Below are 20477 nucleotides of genomic sequence, written 5' to 3'. Positions count from 1 at the left end.
ATTTCTTGAAAGAATATCCTTCGAGCTTGGCTCAGTGAGATGATCTGAATTTCTGTTTGTCTTTTTCTTCTTTTCGGTTGGTTTTGATCTGATTTGACTTTAATTTATTTTACGTTGATTCAGAACAAATTGCTAAAAAAAAAATTGTTTTTACAATTTAAATGCAATAAAAACATTTAAAAAAAGGAAATAAATGGATATATGCTATACCTGTGATATGCAAGATTATCCAAGAAGGAGTTATTTATTTATTTCTTTTTTGTTTATAAATGAAGCCTCTATCCTACAGGAAACATTTGAAACAGAAAAAAAGAAAGGGTCAGAAATAGCCTGACTGAACTTGTCTGTGTGTAGTATTGCATTCTATGCAGTGGCCTATTTGTGCAAAGGTTGGGAAATGTCTATTCGTTTAGGTGGTGGGTATTGCCTGCTATGGATTTAACCAGTGACCCCATAGTTTACTGAATTTAGCATGTGAAAATTCTAAGCTGGTATCTTTATCAAACACGCCAGTATATTGCGGCATGAAATGGCAAATATTGCGGCACAGACCTTTATTTCAGCATTTTTGTAGGACATTTTGTATTGGCTGGAAGGTGTAAGAATGTCACATTGCAGGAGTGCAAGGCTACAAGAGAGCCACAGTGTCATTATTATGTATCTTTTGTATTTATTTAATAAGAAGAGTCCCAGATGTCTCTGGCTTGGCAGAACAGGGTTTGTTTTGGCTACATATTTGGTTTACTTTGCATGCCTATTTAATAGTATTAACTAAATTGATCATTATCAGTTGTAATGCTGAAATGATTACCCTTCTATGTTCTCCAATTTCCCAAACACCTCTATCACCGACACACATCTCACCAACTCCCCATTACAACTTGCATTCCTGAACCTCTCACTCTGTCATAAACATACACGTGTGCTATGTCACACTGCCAAGTCATAATTTGCACTCCCCAACCCCTGCCACACTCCCAACTCACACCTTGCACTCTACAATTCCTCCTGCAGTATACTGTCCTTCATTCTTTTGTGCTGCTTCTGCATCTTGCATCCTTTCTCCCATTCTATCGCACTCTTCTCTCATCCTTTTTCCCAATCTGTAGCTCACTGGCTCTTTCCGGCCAACCGCTTCCTCTCTGCTTTCTGGCCCACTGCTCCCCCCTGAGCACACGCTCCCTCTACTTTCTATACCTCTGCTCGCTCTCAGATGTCTGGCCCACTGCCGCACTGCTTCCTCTGAACACTTGTGCACCACTTCCTCCTCTGACCCACTGCTCTCCCTCTACTTTCTTGCCTATCACTTCACATCTCACCCATCACTCCCCCCCTCTCTCTTCTTTCGGTATCAGGTAATAACATTGCCATATATATGGTCGCCGTAAATAATATCGCCGGGAAAATGTCGTGGCGATATTATTTGGGTGACCATATATATGGGGACTGGGGCAAAAAAAAAGAAAATTTAAAAAAAAAAAGACAAAAAAATAAGTTTGGGGGTTGCGGGGGTGTCCCCCGCATGTTCCATGCAATAACGTCGCCACAAAAAACGGCAATTTTTCAGCAATATTTTTGCATGGCAAGATTTTTGTGGCGACATTATTACATGGAACCCTTCTTTCCCTCTCATAGTGTGACCATTTTTTCATTTAAAAAAAATGTACATTTTGACCCAGATCCTCAAAAAAACGGGGCATTTAAAAATAGAGGGTATGCTATTTTTGGATAACCCATTTTTGGAAAGGAGCAGGTCACCTTATTCTGAAAGGTGACCTGTCCATTTTCACGGGGCAGAGCTGTAGCGCAAATTGTGTGCTGGCCAGCTGCCTTGAATAGAAGCGCTTTCCCGACAATGTTCTGCACGCTCCCAGTGCATTTCACCGTGACGGGCCCTTCAGCGGCCTGCCACTGTAAAATGCGACCCAAAAAACGCATTTCTATCCTGTTTGAGGAACAGAAATGCAAGTGAGACTGCAACGGTTAATACCTTAAAAATAAAAATGCATGACAGGGTCAGGAAAGATCGTCATGCAGTGACACCCCCTCAACGCCCCACCACCCATGCACATAGGGTTGCCTAAAATTTCTACACATTTAAAAGTGTATCTTGCTTGGAAATTTGGGATGCACTTTTAAATTGGCAGAAACACCCCTGATTTGCGCAAGGAGATGAAAAAGCCCATCTGGATGGGCATGCGTATAAAATGTGCCCATTTAGGTGTCCTTTGTGGATTGGGCTGCTCCTTTTTTGGGCGCAAGTGATGAGATGTGTTTGCACATTTCATTTCTTATGTCAAAAAAAAGTTTTGGGAACCTGGCCCCCAGAATATTTTTTTTTAAACGGTCGTTTTTGCCAGTGTTTTTGCAAAACTGCCGTTTTCACAGCATTTTGTGGGATCGCAAAATCTCTGTAAGCTGTAAACTGGAGGGTCTGCTTTATGTATTTATTTTTAATAAACTTTATTTAATCAAGGGAATATACATCAATACAATCTAATTACGTACCAACGGTAATGCAGCAGCTACATCAAACTCCCAAAGGAAGATCCATGTAGAGCCCACATTCAGCTGTTTTGGCAGTTACACCTACTGACAAATGGTTACCCAAATCATTCAATCACACCCATAGTTACATTCAGGTTCAGCATATATGTTTGAAATCCTTACCAGATTGTCTTTGGATGGATTGTAGTGGGGATAGCAGAAATATATGCCTCTTCTCTCTCATTCAAATATGTCAACTCAGTGAACCACGCCTGCCGGGTAGGGACTGTGTGTGATTTCAATGTTTAAGGATACACTTCTTAGCAATGAAACACGCCAGATTAAAAAAACCTGTGGTTCACAATTGTTGTTGCACCAATATCCCCATGGAGGTATTTCGTGGGAGCCAATGCAGGGGGAATATTAGTAATTTCTGCCGAGACTGTGGGCAAATCGGCCCAGAATTGCATTACTGGGCATGACCATAACATGTGTACAAAATCATACAGTGACTGATGACATTCGGGGTATGCATCAGAGGTGCCTGAAGAGAATTTAGCTATATTGGCAAGGGTATAATGCAGCCTATTAAGTACTTTGAACTGTATCAAACGGTACCTGGCATTTAGTGATACCTCCTCGGTGAGAAGACAGCATGGTGCCCACACGTTGTCCGGTATAGCATGGCCCACATCAGTTTCCCACCGGGATCACATACGGGTTATGTTTCCAGAAGCCTGTTGTGCTTTGTGATACAATACGGACACCAATCTACGTCCGATTGTGGTTTAGGCGATAATGTCAAGTATGGTGTGCGCTTTAGGCTCCGCAAGGAAGGATGGCCTTTTTCTATGGAAAGCTGCTCTCATCCAAGCATATTGTTAAGAGTATGATCGGGTTACTTCCCAGTGTAGCAATAAATTACAACCTAGTAACAAAGCTCCCATCGGGAAACATATCCCCCATGGTGAGCATGCGCTCAGCCTCCAATCTAAGCTGTACCACCCTGTCCTGTGAGGGGAGAATATCCAGAAAGCCCCAAATTGGCACGTTTCTACAATACATTTTTATACCCCATTGGTGGAACAGCATAGTCCACGCCCTGATTGTTGTCGGCACCGGGGTCAAATGAGCAGTCACCCCATATTGTGTACCCAATAGTACTGAGTGTAAGTTCAGCAATCTCGCTTCCAGCGCCTCAATGTCCACAAGGCGATAGGTAAGAGAATTTGCGTACCAGTGTGTAGCAAATTGTGCTTGGGCTGCCAAGTAATAACTTTTTCGATCTCATTACGAGTTAGGCAGTAAGTGGTAAAATTGGTGGTTACCGCCATTTTTACCACTACGCCAAATTATGAGTTTTATTTTGAGTGGAGCATTTACCTGCAGCAAAACCCTGGAGGTAAATCTTTCCACTCAATGCCGTAAATTTGGCAGAATTGGCGGCATACTGCGGCGGTAGTTCCGCCACAGTATTTCTGCAAAAAAGCCCCATTGGGTCCAATGGACCCAAAGTAAATGGGGGAATCACACCGCCACACCACTTGTAATCGGTCGGAAATTCCACCTGACCTGGCGGTAACAGTAATTCCTCAGGGCTATTTTTTGGAGGATGTACCTCCTATTTTCTGCCTAACTGGTAATGAGGCTCAGAATCCAGAGCAGCAAGGCCCCCCCGGTCGTATGCTGCCGAACCCGGATGCAAGAGAACGGATCTCGTTAAACGCTTTACAAGGCCATATTGGTATTTTAGCAAAGTAATATAGGAGCTTTGGCAGGACTATCATCTTCGAGAGAAAGGCTGCCATAGGGAGAGAAAGGGAGTCTCAACCAAAAGTCCAACTTGGCCCTAAGAGTCAGCAAGTACATTGGCAGGTTATCAGCGAACAGGGTATCAGTGGACTTGGAGATTTGAATTCTCAAGTAACTAACTAATGGCCATCAGAGTCCATATAAACCTACTAGCATCTTGCCCGGTGGGCTTGAGATGCTAGTCAGTGGAAATAGTTACGATTTAGACCAGATTATGTGGTATCCAGAGTATTGAGAGAACACCTGTATCTCTTCAAGAAGTGGGTGATGATTCAGTTCAGGGTCACGGACAAATTAAAAACGTATCATCGCCGTACAGGGAAATTATATCCGGGGACCTCGAAGTACGGTTTCACTCTGATTATTTCGGCCAGAGGTTCAATGCACAGGAGAGTTGAAAGTACTCCATTGGCCCAGATCCTAGCAAGGGGAGAGGAGTACAGTAGTTTGACACAATTAATAAATAATGGCCCAATCAAAGAATCCAACACTGAAAACAAGATGACCCAGGAAACCGAGTCAAACACCTTCTCGCCATCTAAAGGGCAGCCACTGCGTTTGCCTTAGGATTGATCTGGGAAAGGATACAAAAGAGACACCACAAGTTGAGAGCTGTAGACCTGGACGGAACAAAGCCTATATTCTCAGGTGGTATATGAGGCTTCAGAAAGACCATAATAATAGCCTCTCAGAGCGTGCGGACTGCGGGGAGTAAGCCACTGTTCATCGCCTTGTTCTATACCTGCAGAAGCAGCGCTGCTATAGTTAGTATTCCTTATAAAACTCTGCAACTATGCCATCCGACCCAGGAGATTTGCCAGATGGGAGGTCCGAAATTGCAGCTAGTATTTCCTGAAGCGTGAACAGGGCATTCAAGATTTCGGCAGACTCAAATGATTTTAGATAGATATTTTTTCATGTCTGCCAAAGGTTCAACATCCCGATTTGAATAAAGTGCACAATAGAATTTAACAAAGGCATCTGTGACTAATCGAGGGTATTCGTCCCTTCTCCCTTAGGGGCAGCATCCCCCTGTGAGGCTAGGTAGGTGAGCCCGCTCAGCAAGACCCTCCCTGGGGGTCTAGGCAGGTGGGACCTCACTGGGAGAGACTCCCCCCTTGGGGGACAAGGGCTCCCGTTCCCATGAGGAACTCCCTAGACCATCCACCATAATGGCATATGTGGGATTGTCAGATGTAAAGAACATTGAAAACTCCAAGGACCTTGCTGAAGACAAAACTAAAATATCCCAGTGTGCACAAAAAGGAGGAACTGTCTCTTTAATGGGAGATGTACATGTACATGAGACGAGGAGGCTGGAGAGAGAGAGTACGCTGAGTAGAGGCGAAGCACAACCAGAGATAGAAGAGCGTAAGCCCCCCTGACAAGGTGACGCCGGCAGTAACCTAAGAGCCGCAGAGCCCGCGACTTTCTAAGGAGTCCTGGCCAGCAGATGGATAGGCAAGAAGGTCAGTGTTTCCAAGGGGAGAACACCAAAGAAGGGAAACCTTATCTTTATGGTGGCGTGACCACGAGGACTTTGTGGTAGGCTGTCCGTCTGTCGAACAGCGCCGAAACCATTAGCAACAGAGTCCATGAAAGATCCTGAGACCCGTAGTCTGACACGGTCGCATAGAGGAAGAGAACAGAGTGAGAGATACCGGCGCCAAGGAGGTATACGTACAGCGGCGTAGAGGAAGAGAAACCCGAGCAAGCGGTGAGCCCGATTGCGTTCCCCCTGCAAACAGAGGCAACTGGGAGAACGGGAGTATCGGGAAGTGGCCGCTGAGACATCGTTATGTACGAGGAGATACTTGTCTCAGTGAAATTGATGAAATACTGAAAATAACACCAGTAAAATAGAACTACATGAATGTAACCAGTAGAATAACGAATAAGCCTGCGAGAGAAGGTAACAAGGAATGGAAATCAAGAGAAACTCTTCCTAGTGAAAGTGACTAGTTCATAAATATAAAGCCATGAAGTTGAACTGTATAAAAGTGATCCCGAGAATAGGGAATAAACCTGAAAGAAAAGGTGTTAAGAATTGGAGACAAACACCCTCGAAAGAAGGGTGGGAATCTAAAAGGGAGATGAAGTCAAGTGAAATAGGACAGAGAAGATGTGAGAAAACTGAGCCATGCCAGGAAAGGGAAATGCTTACATTGCTATAAAGGATAGCCAACTTAAAGGCCAGAGCTACAGAGACCAGAAAGGCTTTATACATCTGGGAGGGACTATAAAAGAAAATTGCAAAGCCTTGTGTAAAAACTACCCCACGAGGGGAGAGAAGACCCAAGTACATTATACAAGAACTATAGGACCTTGTCCAAAAGGTGACTATCTGAAGATATCTTACTAATGAGAACTATGAAACACATAGACATTGCCTTAAGAGAGCAACCAGAAGGAAGAGATATTTTCTTAGTATAATTAGTCATATAGTGGTAGGGTCAGTTAGACTTCGTTTTGGACATAGGACATTTTCATTTTGGAATTCTGACGACTGACGAGCACCTTCAGTTATATATTTAGGCAGAGAAACCCACTAGCGATAGGGAAAGATTGGCCTTATTGTTATTGTTTGAATAAACCACACTAAAAAATGTCCTCCAAGTGTCGGGCTGCTTCTTCTGACCCGCCACATAACACAAATGGAGGCATTATCCGTATGTACTGCTCCATCCGATGTATGTATATACGTTATCCTCCCAGCACACTTTGATTGCACTGCCCGGTCTAGCCACCTCCCTGTATCTCTGTGCCACTATGGATTTATTAATATAGTAGGTTTCCCGTTCTGTCATTTCAGGAAACTTTACCAGTTCCGTTTTAATTTCCCCTCTCAATTGTTCTAAATGTTGCCTTGCCATTCCGATCTTCGTTAGAGCAGATCTTAATTTCTTGTAACTACAACTCCCTCCTTATTGATTTCAGTCTTCCCACCGATGTGATACGGCCCCCTGACCAATTAACACCGTACATGTTGTCCATAAGGTAGCGCACGAAGAAACCAAACCCACATTTGCTGCCAGGAAAACCTCAATATTCACATCTAATGATCGTCTAAATGCATCGTCAAGTAGCACAGTCAGGTCCAGTTATTTGACAGCCCTCCAGCAAATCGAGGAGAGACGAGAGATTAGCCATTAATTAATTCTGGACATATTGTGTATTATAGAATAAAACAAGTATTCTCTTGTCCACGGGTATAGGCACCTTCAGGCGTCCACTAGTTAGAATAATTTCATTATTTGTATGGTTTCCTTCACATCACTTGACAGTGGCCTATAGGAAGCTGTGGAGCGGTCGAGTTCTGTATCAAGGATAATATTGAGACCTCTGCTCCATATTATCGGGATATCCGCTGACACGTCCAAGATGCAGGCCAGCTGCCTGTAGAAAATTGGAGCATCCGAATTTTTACCATACGTGTTTACAAGGAGAATGTCCACTGCGTGACAACATACCTATCGCTTGGGTCAACCATAGATTTGGTATGTTGGAATGCAGAGTATGGGGAAGTAACGTTAGAACTCCCCCGTGCCTGTGAAGAATATGTTGTGTTATACCGGAACCACCCCCTTGGGAGCAAAGGCTTTATGCATATTTGCCATTTCAGGAGTCTCCTGTAGCTTACATATCCGCTCAACATAAGCAACCAACTTCCTACCTTATGCCTGATTATTAATGCCTCGGACATTTCAGGAGAGAAGTGTCACTAGGGCCTGCGAATAATGGAAAAACATAAGTTGCCTCCTCCATAATTTCTCCCATATCCCACGGTGCCGCAAACTGTTAAACATGTGATGCCACTGATGTCTTAATTAAGACCCACAACATTTGCAATTGGTTGAAAAATCAGTGAGGGTGTTCTGAGCGGTGGTGCATCTCTACCCTGGATTCCAGCTACCCAAGACAACCTATGAATAGGACATGTATAATGCAGTAAGTATATAGCAACTTATCAGTTCCGCAGATGCCCCTTCTTTTCTTAAAAAAAAAAAAGAAATTACAGTTAAACATAAACAATATACCAAAGCAAACATCCGGCAGCTCCACGGTACATCACCCGACATGGATGACCAGGTGGCCCGCTCAGCCCTTCTCACAAGCCAGAGGTCTTCCCCACCCCACTCTGACCCTCCCCAGGGACGTTCTTTGGTCTTGGCATCCTAAAAGGAATGGTGGACTCGATGACGGATCTTGCTTCTGAGTGTGTTGTAAAGAAATGTGCTCACCCACCAAATTGAATCCGCAGCTGGAACAATACAGCTTTGGGTATTTAACAATCTCTGAGAAGGAGCTTAACTGAGTCAAAAGACCTTTGTGCTGATTGCACAGCAGGGGGAAAATCTGGATAGATGAACACCCGGCTGGCTTCAAAACACATCTCTCCCTGCTCTCTCGCCATGATGGTACAAGGTGGGGCCATGGGTCTAGGCAGCGGCTGTAGGGCTCTATGTCCCCTTTTGACAAGGAACTGAGGGGAGAACGTGGGTTGGCCCAAAATGGTGGTCATGGGGCCCCCCACAAACATTTCCATCGGGCCTTTGAGGGATGATTTGGGCACCCCAACCATCCGTCCATTATTGCGCCTAGTATGGAATTCAAGATCCTCGCATTTCAGCTTCGAAGAGGTTCGTTCCTTTTTAAGGATCCCCAGGTCAGCCTCAGTCGTGGAAACTCTATCCTCTGGTTCCCCAATCCTGATCTCAGCATTGGTAATGTGGCCGCTTTCTTTCTCCAGCTTTATCCGAATGAAGCATATATTCGCTGATAGATCGTCCAGGTTGGAGTTGATTGAACCAAATGCATAGCCTCCATTATGGGGTCCGGACGGGAGTATGCAGCGGCACCGCCAGCATTCCCGGTTCCTGTTGTCACCAATGTGGGTGGGCAAGGAATGGCTGTTGTCATTGTGTTTGTGTACATCCACTGAGCCCTGTTTTTTGTTAGGCCGGCCTCCCCCCAGTCATGATTGTACGAGTTGAGGGGGATAGGTACAGTAGGAGGGCTGGATATCCAACCAGCGCCCCTCAGTGTTGTGAAGTACACATGTCTTGTGGGAAAATGCGTGCCCACCTCTAAATATCCCATTCAGCGTCCCAACAACACAGAACTCCAACAACTCGGCAGCCGGGCCCACATACGCCACAGTCTTCGCCCCTTCAAAGTGAATCATTTGCTGCACAGGCGATGATCCCCTCCGGTAGCCATTAAGGGGGGGGGAGCAGGGCCCCGGCGCACGTCTAGTACACCAGGATAACAACGGCTGCGCAGGTACCACACACGAGAGCTCACAGCCCTGTCTGCGAGTGCCTGCCAGTCTCACATGTTGACCAGTGCTCCGTCTCCCCTCCACGAACCAGGGGCTCCCAAAGACAGGGAGTCGATCTTTTGCGCCACCAGCGAAGTAGGCTTCGTAACTCCAGGAGCAGCACCACCAGAGTCTGGCCAGGCACGCACCACGGCCCTGGCTCCACCAAGAGGTCCAGATTCACAGTAGCCACCGGAGCGTCCCAGCATCAGCAGGAGAAAAGCGATTGTCAGTTCGCCGTGTAGGAGGGTTACGGGAAGAAAGGTGGAATTTCATCAGAATAATGCACCCCCTATATTGTGTGCTGCTTCCCTTCCCTGTTTGCCAGTATGTGTGAGTGGAGCTGTGACATAATAGAATGTCATGCATGTGTTGAAGCAGGGTCTTAGAATGTTATGGTTTGCCTATGAGAGTTCCACCTAGAGCAGTTGGAGACATGTAGCCTGGGTGGTGGGAGCCAGTGGGCTCTCCTGGAGATACTTAAGATCCTGCTCCCAATCTCTAATACCTGACATATGGAATGTAACATGACTTATCACGCTTACGTGCATCATAATAAAGAGCCTAAGGATCTAGCTACCTCCTTCCTCTAAGTTGACCTTTTAACACTGGTGACAAGCTGGTCTTGATGCAAACCCCAAGAGAAGATCAGGTACATGTTAAGAGAGATGGAGATGTGACTGCTGCGGGGTGTAGAGTGCAGGAGCAAGGAACTGAGGTGAGGGAGATGCACTTCCCCCCAAAGAGATAAGTCCCACCACCCATGTTAATACACCAGGGAGGAAGGATATGCTGCCTGTGGAAAGTGAAAGTGAAATGGAAGAAGTACAGATGAAGGGAGAAGGAGGATTCTTCCCTGGAGTACAAGAAGCCAAGGAGGGAGAAGGAGGATGCCTCCCTGGAGTAAAGAAGGGAGATGGAGGATGCCTCCCTAGAGCCAAGAAGGGGGAAGGAGGATGCCCCTGGAGCAAAGAAAGGAGAGCGAGGATAAGGAGGATGCCTCCCTGGTGCTAAAGAAGGATGTCTCACTGGATGTAAAACGGAGAGAAAGAAGGAGAGTGAGGTCCCTGCACCATTACAAGGAAATGTGGGAGAAGAGAGTTGGAGACCCTGTGAGCTGTGATCATCAGGGCTCCGCTGCCACAGTGCAGGGAGCTGGAAATGAAGATGAATAGAGAGAGACGTCTCACTCGGAACTACTGCGGGATGGCAGCAAAAGAACTCGGCCCAAGGCACAAGCGAGTGCGACCTAGTGACACTTACCGGCATGTTGTGGCTGGCTGTACTGAAGTAGTTGCAGGAAGTCCAGAGCCTGTTTCATGGGTGTGCAGGGTGAACCCGTTTCACCGGTGTGCAGCGTTTGATTTCCAATGTCAATAGGATGGTAGCACCAGTGGATTGCTTCCCGGAGTGGCTGTTGGAGGTCCGTAGCCTGTGACATACGACAAGGTGCTTCGAGTCACTGGTCATCTGTTGTGATGGTTAGCCCAGTGGATATCTGCTCCCTGCTGCGGCAGCCCACCTCATGGTGACGTCATTGACAGGGTGAAGGAGTTGGTGAAGCCAGAATGGAATCCTGTCTGCAACCAGATTCGCTGTGGCCCAATCGCAGCAACAGTCTTCCTGAGGCTACCGGAAGGTTCAGAGCAAAGGACCTGCCAGCACAAATTGGAACGTGACGAGTTCACGTTGTGCCTTTCTCCATCATAGAGAGAGCTGTCAGTGAAGCTCCAGTTTGGAAGCTGCGACTATGGAGTTGACTTTGGCGGATTATTATCAATGGGGCAACGACATGAAGACCAATATCGGTAAACCCACTGTCAACATCTAGTTAATGTGCTGCCGGAGTTGCACTCTAAGCCAGTGATGTGCGTTTAAAATGATTTTGTAAACTGGTGATGCGCGTTGAAAGATCTGACGTCCTTCTTGTATGTATCTCAGTAACAACGTGTCTGGCACCAGACTTGGACGTTGCAGGTTGATGAAATCGTTGAGATGGAAGTTTGTTAGTGCCATTAGAAACAGAGAAAGTGCGCTGTTTTAGATGTAGCTGCATGAGTGAACTTGAGGATATTTAGGGTGTCTTTAGGAGAGAGTGTAAAACGCTATGCATGATCTAAACAATTGGGCAATTTGCGGCTAAAATTGTTATGTATCCGTTTAAAAAGTTGAGGAATTTCAGCCTTAAAGCTGCCAAGAAAGGAAGTAGCAAGGACTTTTAGTCACCCATTTTGCAGCTCAATATGAGCGAGTGCATGTGCAATGTAGTGTGATGTAAATACAGAATTGAAGTTGTAACCGTTTTGAGGATTTTTAGGTTTAGGACGCAGGTTTTCATGCAGCATGGACTTTTAGTTGCACAATGTTCCCATCATACATGGCATTATGGAGTAATTTGAAATAGCATAATGGTAATGGTGACACTAATGTGCTATATATCAGGAGGTGTGTTACTGTCCTTTTGGTTGCATGTGTATGGAGTATGATATAGGTGTGATCATATCTGAATAGGGAGTAAGGATTGCATTTTGTGGAATGGAGTTGTTACTGCCTGTGTCAGGAGGACATCCTGGCAGTGGGCATGTGAGTGCAATACATGTCATTACGAATATTACTGTCGGCTTGTGTCAGGAGGATACTAAGGCCGCAAGAAGAATTGGGAGTATGTATGATATGGTGTGTGTCTGGAGGACACTGTAAGACCACAAGAGGAATTGGAATTGTGTCTGTGTCAGGAAAACACACAGACGATAAACCTGTGGTAAGGAATTTCAGGTTGTTTAGGTGTTTTTGGGTCTGAGGTATAGGCTACGGTCATCCTGTATGGTGATGAAGATGTTCGCTTAGGTAACCAAAGTGTGATTTTGTGTGCTGGTTCAGACGTATTGTGTATAGTTGCGTCTGATGGTAATTGAAGGATTTGCTGATACGCTTGAGTAGATGGGACTTGGACGTATAGTATATGGTCATGGTCAGTGTGTTGATGTAGTTTGCTGAACTCCCCTTCAGGAGTTGATTTACTTTATAATTGGTGATGTGGTTAATCACCTGCTCAATCCCTTGAGTTTCTTGTGAGTTGAGTGCCTTTAGGTTGTTCAGCTTGGTGACTCTTTCCATCTCCCAGCGGTATCCTCAACAGATTATTGCTTCCATAGTTCATTGGTTCTGATTTGCCAGAGAGAGAGAGGTATCGATATTTGTCTTTCATGGTTGAATGGAAGCAGGTGAATTAGTTTTATTGGCAGTGACAGGTACGAGATGCTCTGTTCTTCCCATTTGGGACCTCCATGCACCTTGTAGTTGTGTGGCCTTTAGTTCACATGAGCTATTGTAGGAAGGGAGGTGTTTGGTATGTTTGCTCCTCTGTTATGATATGATGTGGCATTTATAACGCGCCTGTACACAAGTGTTTTTAGGTGTTTGTTTATGGTTGCCCTTCCGTTTTCTTCTCCCCCTGCTCTCCCCTGCATGCCTTTGACATTGGTCTAAGGAAAGGCGGTGTGTTATTTCCTCCTGTGTGCTTCCCTCTTACCTACTTATAGGTGTGTCTCTGTCACTGCTCTAAGGACACGAGGTGTGTTGTATCCTGCTTCCCTTCCCTGCTTGCCTATATGTGTGATTGAAGCTGTGACATAATGGAAAGTAATGCAGGTGCTGAAGTAGGTTCTGAGAATGTTCTGGTTTGCCTGTGAGAGTTCCACCTAGCGCAGTTGGAAACGTGTCGCCTCTGTGGTGGGGGCCAGTGGGCTCTCCTGGAGATATTCAAGATCATGCTTCCATTCTCTAATACCTGACTTCTGGAATGTAACCTGGTAAGCGTGTATCATTATAAAGGACTTACCTACCTCCTGCCTCCATGTTGACTATATTACAGATTACAGGAGGATTTGTCTTCGTGCTCTGTGCTCAGGTGGCCATTTTAGTCGCTGCTAAACAACACCCTCCCCCCCCATCTTTATCACGTGGGAGGTATTTCACGTTATGATGTCATAACGTTTGTCTTTACGTCTAGAATAACGTCAAAGAATCACGTGAATCTATGTAAATGTGTGTGGTGATGTAAGGTTATATCACAAATAATTCCAATAAATTTAAAAACCTGAAGGACAAAGCAAGAAAGTTGTAATTAGATGTAGAAAACTTGACATAAACAGTTATTATAACTATGGAATAAATTAAATCAATCGTACCTCTTTGGCCAGTGTTTAATATCATTCTGTGTGTTGAAGTATGCATATTTCTCTTGTTTCTTAGGGGGACTACCAGCCTGTTGTAAACCGAGAACAAATTATTTGTGATCTCAATCAACGTGAGTATATACAGATACATTTTTAATACTTGTCTGTGTTGTGTTTGAAATGTGTTTGAGGAACCTGAGGGCATCCTCCCATCTACTGTACTTGGATCTTCATCTCAGGTGGCCAGGGAAAGGCCATCGCTTTTCGATTCTGATCATGGGGGTGGATATGTGAGGGAGGATCACCTGGGTGGCGGGACCAAAGGGAGTGTAGGAGAGGATGTCTTCAGGTGAAAGATGGTATCCCCCTTTCCCGTCTGAGAATGAGTCCTACCCTCCCCCTGCCTTCGTAGAGTAGTGTAAGTCGTTATCCCTTCCACACACACACTGTCCCACAATAATGCCTTTAAGACTGGGATGAGGAAGAGACAACTACGAATGATGCACACCTGCAACCCATTTAAGGCCACAGGTGCTTAAAAGGAGAGCCCACCAGCGTGGAAAGGAGAACCTGCCTGGTGAGAAGGATGCATCTGCGAGGCGAGGAGCAGGCTAGAGAGGGGCCAGTGGAGAGGACGCTTGCATTGCTGAGGGGTGAGAGGTACTACGACCCGCACGGGCTTTGACGAGGTCGGAGCCCCTGCAGTTCCCTATGCCGCGTGTTCCCAGCTGTAGCTGGGGAACACAGAAGACACTGAAGAGCCGTGCGCCACTGCCCGAGTTTCACAGGTAGTGAGCGCTGCTCGTTGAAACTCCCGGCGCGTACCCAGAAGTGAAGTGGAATCCAGAGAACAGAAGGAAGACAGAGCAGCAGACAAGCCCAGGTGAGTGCGAGACAGGGAAAACCTGTACCGGGGTGCTCCAGGGGCTGGAATTGGACCTGTTTTAAGACCGATCGCGGAACTGAAAAGTATAAGAATGGGGTTTGGAACACAAATGAAAGAATGTTGAATCACAAACAAGTTGTCAAGTATTTTGTGGAATACAACAACAGATATTAATGAACTAAAGAGAAGATATGGAAATTATGTGAGATGTGCTATTGTGAAAGCATTGATGATCAAAGTAAAAACCTGTAATGAATACTTATGAACGAAGTGAACGCAAGTGTGAAAGACAAGTTGCTGAACGATGTGAAAGCAATGTGGTGGAAGAGGATATACATCACAGAATAAAGTGAATACAAGATGCGGCAAAGCCAAAAGACTGCTAAGGGGGGAACAAGGGAAAATACAATGACATTTTTACAGGCCATGAACAGTAAGGATGTGAAATTAATTATCGTACTCGGCCTGACGACATTTCAGATAGTGCAAGAGCTAAGACATAGATAAGGAAGGGAGGGGGAGAGTGGGAAGGAAATGGAAACAGACAGGTGACTACCTTACTAGGCCTGACGACATTTCTGGCAGAGCCGGAGAAAAACAAAAGGTGAGGGAGAGGGGTGCAGAAAGGTAGGGGAGGAACAAAACAAGCGACTATCGTAATAGGCATGACGACATTTCAGATAGTGCTGGATGGGGGTTAGGGAGGAAAAAACCAGTAAGGAGAGTGGGGAGGAGACAGACGAGGTTGCTATCATACTAGGTCCAGGGACAATTCTGATAGAGTAAGTGCATAGAAGAAAGTAAGGGGAGGAGATAGGAAAAGGGAGAAGGGAAAGAAGGAGAGGACAGAGTTAGCAGTCAAAGGAGTGGAGAAGCAAGAGGGGAGAGTGAATACAATTGCAGAAGTCAGCAGTAACAGAATGTTGCAAGCCAGGATACAAGATGAAGATGGGAACAGCATGATTCAGGGACACCATGAGTGTATGTGTTGAGAGTTATTTTTTTTACATCGTTCAGCAACTTGTCTTTCATGAGTACAAGATGCAAAGGAAGTCCAGCATGAGAGTTGAGAAAGGGTGACGCACGGTGAATGAATGAAGTCCATAAAAGTCAAATCCAGCATTGGCCACAAGACGGTACAAGGTGGGAAACCTGTGTTGGTCAAGGAAAACATTACAAAATGTCAAGGGTTATCAGTTGCGTGACCTATATTGGTTGGACCGTGCGGTCTGACAACTGCGCCTAGACCGAGTAGCCCGACTTGGGAAAGAGCCAAGAGACGAAGGCTGTGTGGTGTAAGTGTTGAAGTAAAAGAAGGCATCTGTTTGAACTGTTACGGAGTTGAAAGGATTATAAAGTGAAACACAAAGCCTCATTGAAAGCCAAGAGATTGAACTGTGTTGGACTTTGGGAAGGGAGCCCAGAGTTATCCTGGAATTGTGATGTACTTGGAAAGGGAACCCCAGGCCTTTTTTGGAATTATTTGAACTTGGGGAAGGAGGAGTTGAAAACAAGCCAGAGCTGGTAGAAGCTTAGAACTTTATTTTGAACACTGTTTATTTTGGTGCTGACATCCCTACACATGGTATATCTTTAATTGTGAGGGCAGGTATAGGTTCTGGACACAGCCAGACTTTTAAGTTGAATTTACGGACACAGACTGTCCTTTAGGTAGGGAAATCCCACATTAACAAAGGGCAAGGTAGGCCTTACTCCATCCTGACATAAAATAAAATACGTTTGTTAATAAAAGTGAATGTGTTGGCTCTGTCTTGCTACATGATGCCTTCATATATGATAGATTGTATTTGTAAAGCAAGGGTATTCAGAAAGGTATGGCATGATGAGCATGCTGCACGCTAGTACAGTGTGCCAAGTACGAATCCTGAGATTGAAGGATATTGATGTTAATGTACTGAAGATTCCCCAGATATAAGAGCAACAGCATGTCAATGATCTTTAAAATCAAGTTCTATGCATTTGGAGCTAACTTGTTGGGGTTGCCGGGTTATTGTGTTTCTTATTTTACTAGTACAATTGTTCAAACACATTTAGGATCAGTCTTGTAGCATTCCTACCAGTCTTAAGGATTAGGCTATTTTCTCAAATAGATTCAATGCAACTATTTGGCAGTGTGCTTTTAAGATGTATGGCTAGATTTAACTTTAAACAAAAGTATGCAACATTTGTCTAATTTTTGCTGATGCACAAATGACATTATGGGGTGCATCCAAGGGGTATGTGAATATTGCACACCAGGTAATAATTAATATTTAGGTGTGCTTCAAGGTTATTGATGGGGAATGGGGGCAATGGACTGAGATATGTTATCACATAGGTCTTCTGAGTGGGGTGATGCCAGAAATGTGTGCTGCAGAGTTGTGTTCCTGACGGGTGCTGAAATTGCTGAGGACATGCCCGATTCTGCATGTACTTGGAATATAGGGGTGGGTGTTTGACCAACCTTGCCATTATTGTTCTTCCTCTAATGCAGGAACAGAACAAGGCATTGAGCAGATAACGATCCCAATGTACCATCCTTGCACTCCTGATTTGATGAATATTAGATTGTAGGTATTTTGATCCACACTACAGCTGAATCAAAACTAGTGAATACCTGCTTGCAGATGTGGTTATGACAGAATAACCGCGTGATAAGGCAAGTACAGCACATTACACCTAAACAAAAGTGCACATTTATGTTTTTATGAAATACTCTTTTAACAAGAGGTGAGCTGCAGATGTCCTAAAATCCTGATTGTTTGGTCTCCCATAGTGGCGAGTAACTGCTGCAATTTAATAAACTTGGATTACCCATTCACCAATACTTGAGTTTTAAACGTAATGTCGTCAACACTTTAGAGGTTATGGGAGTCACATTGGGGCTAGGTAAAGATGGAACCTGTGTAGATTGTGTGCTGACCCGGTGAAGGTATCTGCAAAGCATCACATGATTAAGATGTAGATAATTGTTAAACCTACTTTGGAAATTATGAGTATTTAGTGTATGATTTTATTATTATGTTTAAATGATCTCTTCTCTATTATTTACTTTTGTATCAAAAACCTACTCAGCTGTATTATTCTAATAACAAAAGTCCCAAACAACAACTTATTTCTAATCTGCAATAAAAGTACATTTTATATAATTAAACATTTGACCAAATATATTTATAAACTCTCCTATATTAAAAGCTCCATAAAGATATTCCTCCATAATAGCTCAAGTCAGCAAATCGGGCACTATACAAAGACAAAAATGTGCTGATCGACATTGTAAAGACATTGTTTTTTTTCTGGCTATGCGTCCCCTCTTTGTTCTTTGATTTTGGGTTTCAAGTTCATTTGTACGCTGACGACACTCAAATGTTCCTCTTTTTGGCGACGATATACATCACCGGCTTTCTTCTGTTCTTTCTGCTGTTCAGTCCTGAATGGCTTCTAGCTTCTTCTGTCTCAACCCTAAAAAGACAGAAATCTTATTTTCCTGGCTACCCCATCTATTCATCCTCCCTTATCCATCTTTTTCCCCCTCCTTGGAATTTATCGGTCTCTCCTCAGGCTTGCAATCTTGGATTTATTTTGGACTCTTCTCTCTACAGCCTCAAATCACCTCTTATAGTTCCTTCCTGTCAGTTTCATTTATTCAGCAAAAGGGAAATAAGGCACCTTCTAACCTTTTCTTCCACTAAAACTCTTCTTCAGACCTTAGTTTTATCACGTCTTTATGGAAGTTCCCTATGTTGGCTTACCTAACTATGTTCTCTTTCCACTGCTTTCTTTTATTTATTTCTCAGTTCATATCTTGTTTTGTCTTCCCTGGTCAGCCAGTTTCTTCCCCTCACCTGGCTCAGCTGCACTGGCTCCCAATCAAACTCTGCCTTTTTAGGTCTCTGGCCTGGCAGTGCTCTTCCTCTCTCTGGGCACTGTGGCCAGGACCTGTCTATTACACCTTTAGGCACACAAGTAGTTCTTTTCATGGCACATTTGTGGCTCTGCGAACAAATGTAATCCTCTGCCTTCGGAAGACAAATCATTGGAGACTCGGGACACCAGTCACTTAACGCAGGGAAAATAAACACACTGAAGGATTTGCTGATACGCTTGAGTAGATGGGACTTGGACGTATAGTATATGGTCATGGTCCGTGTGTTGATGTAGTTTGCTGAGCCCCTTCAGGAGTTGATTTACTTTATAATTGGTGATGTGGTTAATCCCTTGAGTTTCTTGTGAGTTGAATGCCTTTAGGTTCTTCTGCTTGGTGACTCTTTCCATCTCCCAGCGGTATCCTCAACAGATTATTGCTTCCATAGTTTATTGGTTCTGATTTGCCAGACGGAGAGAGGTATCGATATTTGTCTTTCATGAATGAATGGAAGCAGGTGAATTTGTTTTATTGGCAGTGACAGGTACGAGATGCTCTGTTCTTCCCATTTGGGACTTCCATGCACCTTGTAGTTGTGTGGCCTTTAGTTCAAATGAGCTATTGTAGGAAGGGAGGTGTTTGGTATGTTTGCTCCTCTGTTATGATATGATGTGTCTCGAGTTCCAGTTCTTGTGTCTGTTCTTCAAATCCATTCATGCCTTGGCTTCCCCTCATCTATGCTCCCTGATTTCCTTATTCTCTCCTTATAGAGATTTAGGTTCTGCCTCTCAGTTTAGTCTTTCTGTCCCTCAACCTCCTTGTGCCTCTTTGATGTTTCGTTCTTTCCAACTTCTTGCCCCTTTTCTTTGGAATTCTCTGTCTCTTCCTATTTGCCCGAGTGCTACTCTTTCTCAATTGAAAACGCATTTGAAACTGCATTTTTTTGCTTTCTGTCTCCTAGCCCTCCAGAAAATCATTTTTGTTGTATTGGCTTGTGATTCATGCTTTTTTATCCTCCTTTATTTTGTACCATGTTCGCCAAGTTTTTTGTAGGGAAGGCATAAGTTAATTAAATGGGTGACACATTCTACTAAGTATGAGAGCAGAAACACGGGGGGCGTGGCCAACTGGCCATGGAATAGGACGTGCTGTGCGAGGAGCTCCTGATGATCCGACTCTATTTTTGCCAAAGTTACCCGTTGAAACTGTAACGAGCGCCTAGAACTTTGGGGATCAGGTGTCGGAAGCCGCACGCCAAGTGAAGTTCGCTGGAGAAGTTCATAGTCCCCGGGAATCGTGAAATATACACATTTTTGTTGGCGCGACTGTGCGGCCCCTTCGGCACCAAGATGGCGGCTAACAAAAGAGAGGCCTCCGTGGAGAAATGACACTGATTCCCCGGAACTGCGGGATATGGCTGCTGTAAATTGCCTGGAGGAATAGTACGACAGGGAGGTATGTCGGAGTGTTCGAATTAACACCATGAGAGCACCCGGCCTGGCATACGTTAATGGAGCCTCGGCAAGCTGACCGATAACATTGGATGCTTGGGCGACGAGGCCTACGGAACTTGAATGGGGAGTGTGAGGCCATAGCCCATTCGTAAGACAATTCGAAGTGCCATCTCGAATGTGAGTTAGGAGACTTGGGAGCCAGACCTTTGTCGGACCGAGGACAGTGCAATAGCTGCATTAAGGCGGAGTCGTACAAGAGTGGAGGGCAGCGCCATGTCGGCGAAAGGGTTGAGAACCAAGACTAAGCAACCCACGATGGAGACTTTCACGAAAACGCAACGGACCCCTCAACATCGGTGCAGAGCATGGTCGTGACCACTGCGGATGACGCCCCCGAAGGAGACAAGCACCAGATCCTGGAGGCTATAACGGGCCTGAGCGAAAAATGGGACTTGGCAATGGCGGACTTGCGCAC

The 20477-nt window shown here is 44.9% G+C and overlaps 1 protein-coding gene across 1 annotated transcript in view; it reads left to right on the top strand.

The window, feature by feature from the left end:
- Positions 1-20477, top strand: part of NSL1 (NSL1 component of MIS12 kinetochore complex) — a 260539-nt gene that overhangs the window by 207313 nt on the left and 32749 nt on the right. The window contains exon 4 of the mRNA XM_069608536.1: positions 13874-13928. Coding sequence (XP_069464637.1) covers positions 13874-13928 — 55 coding nt within the window. The remainder of the gene's footprint in view (positions 1-13873; positions 13929-20477) is intronic.

The sequence above is a fragment of the Ambystoma mexicanum genome, chromosome 4q (genome assembly GCF_040938575.1).
Source record: "Ambystoma mexicanum isolate Mex_15411 chromosome 4q, UKY_AmexF1_1, whole genome shotgun sequence".
Lineage (NCBI taxonomy): Eukaryota > Metazoa > Chordata > Amphibia > Caudata > Ambystomatidae > Ambystoma > Ambystoma mexicanum.
Note: the sequence above shows the minus strand (reverse complement) of the source record. Positions and strands in the feature narration are given on the sequence as shown.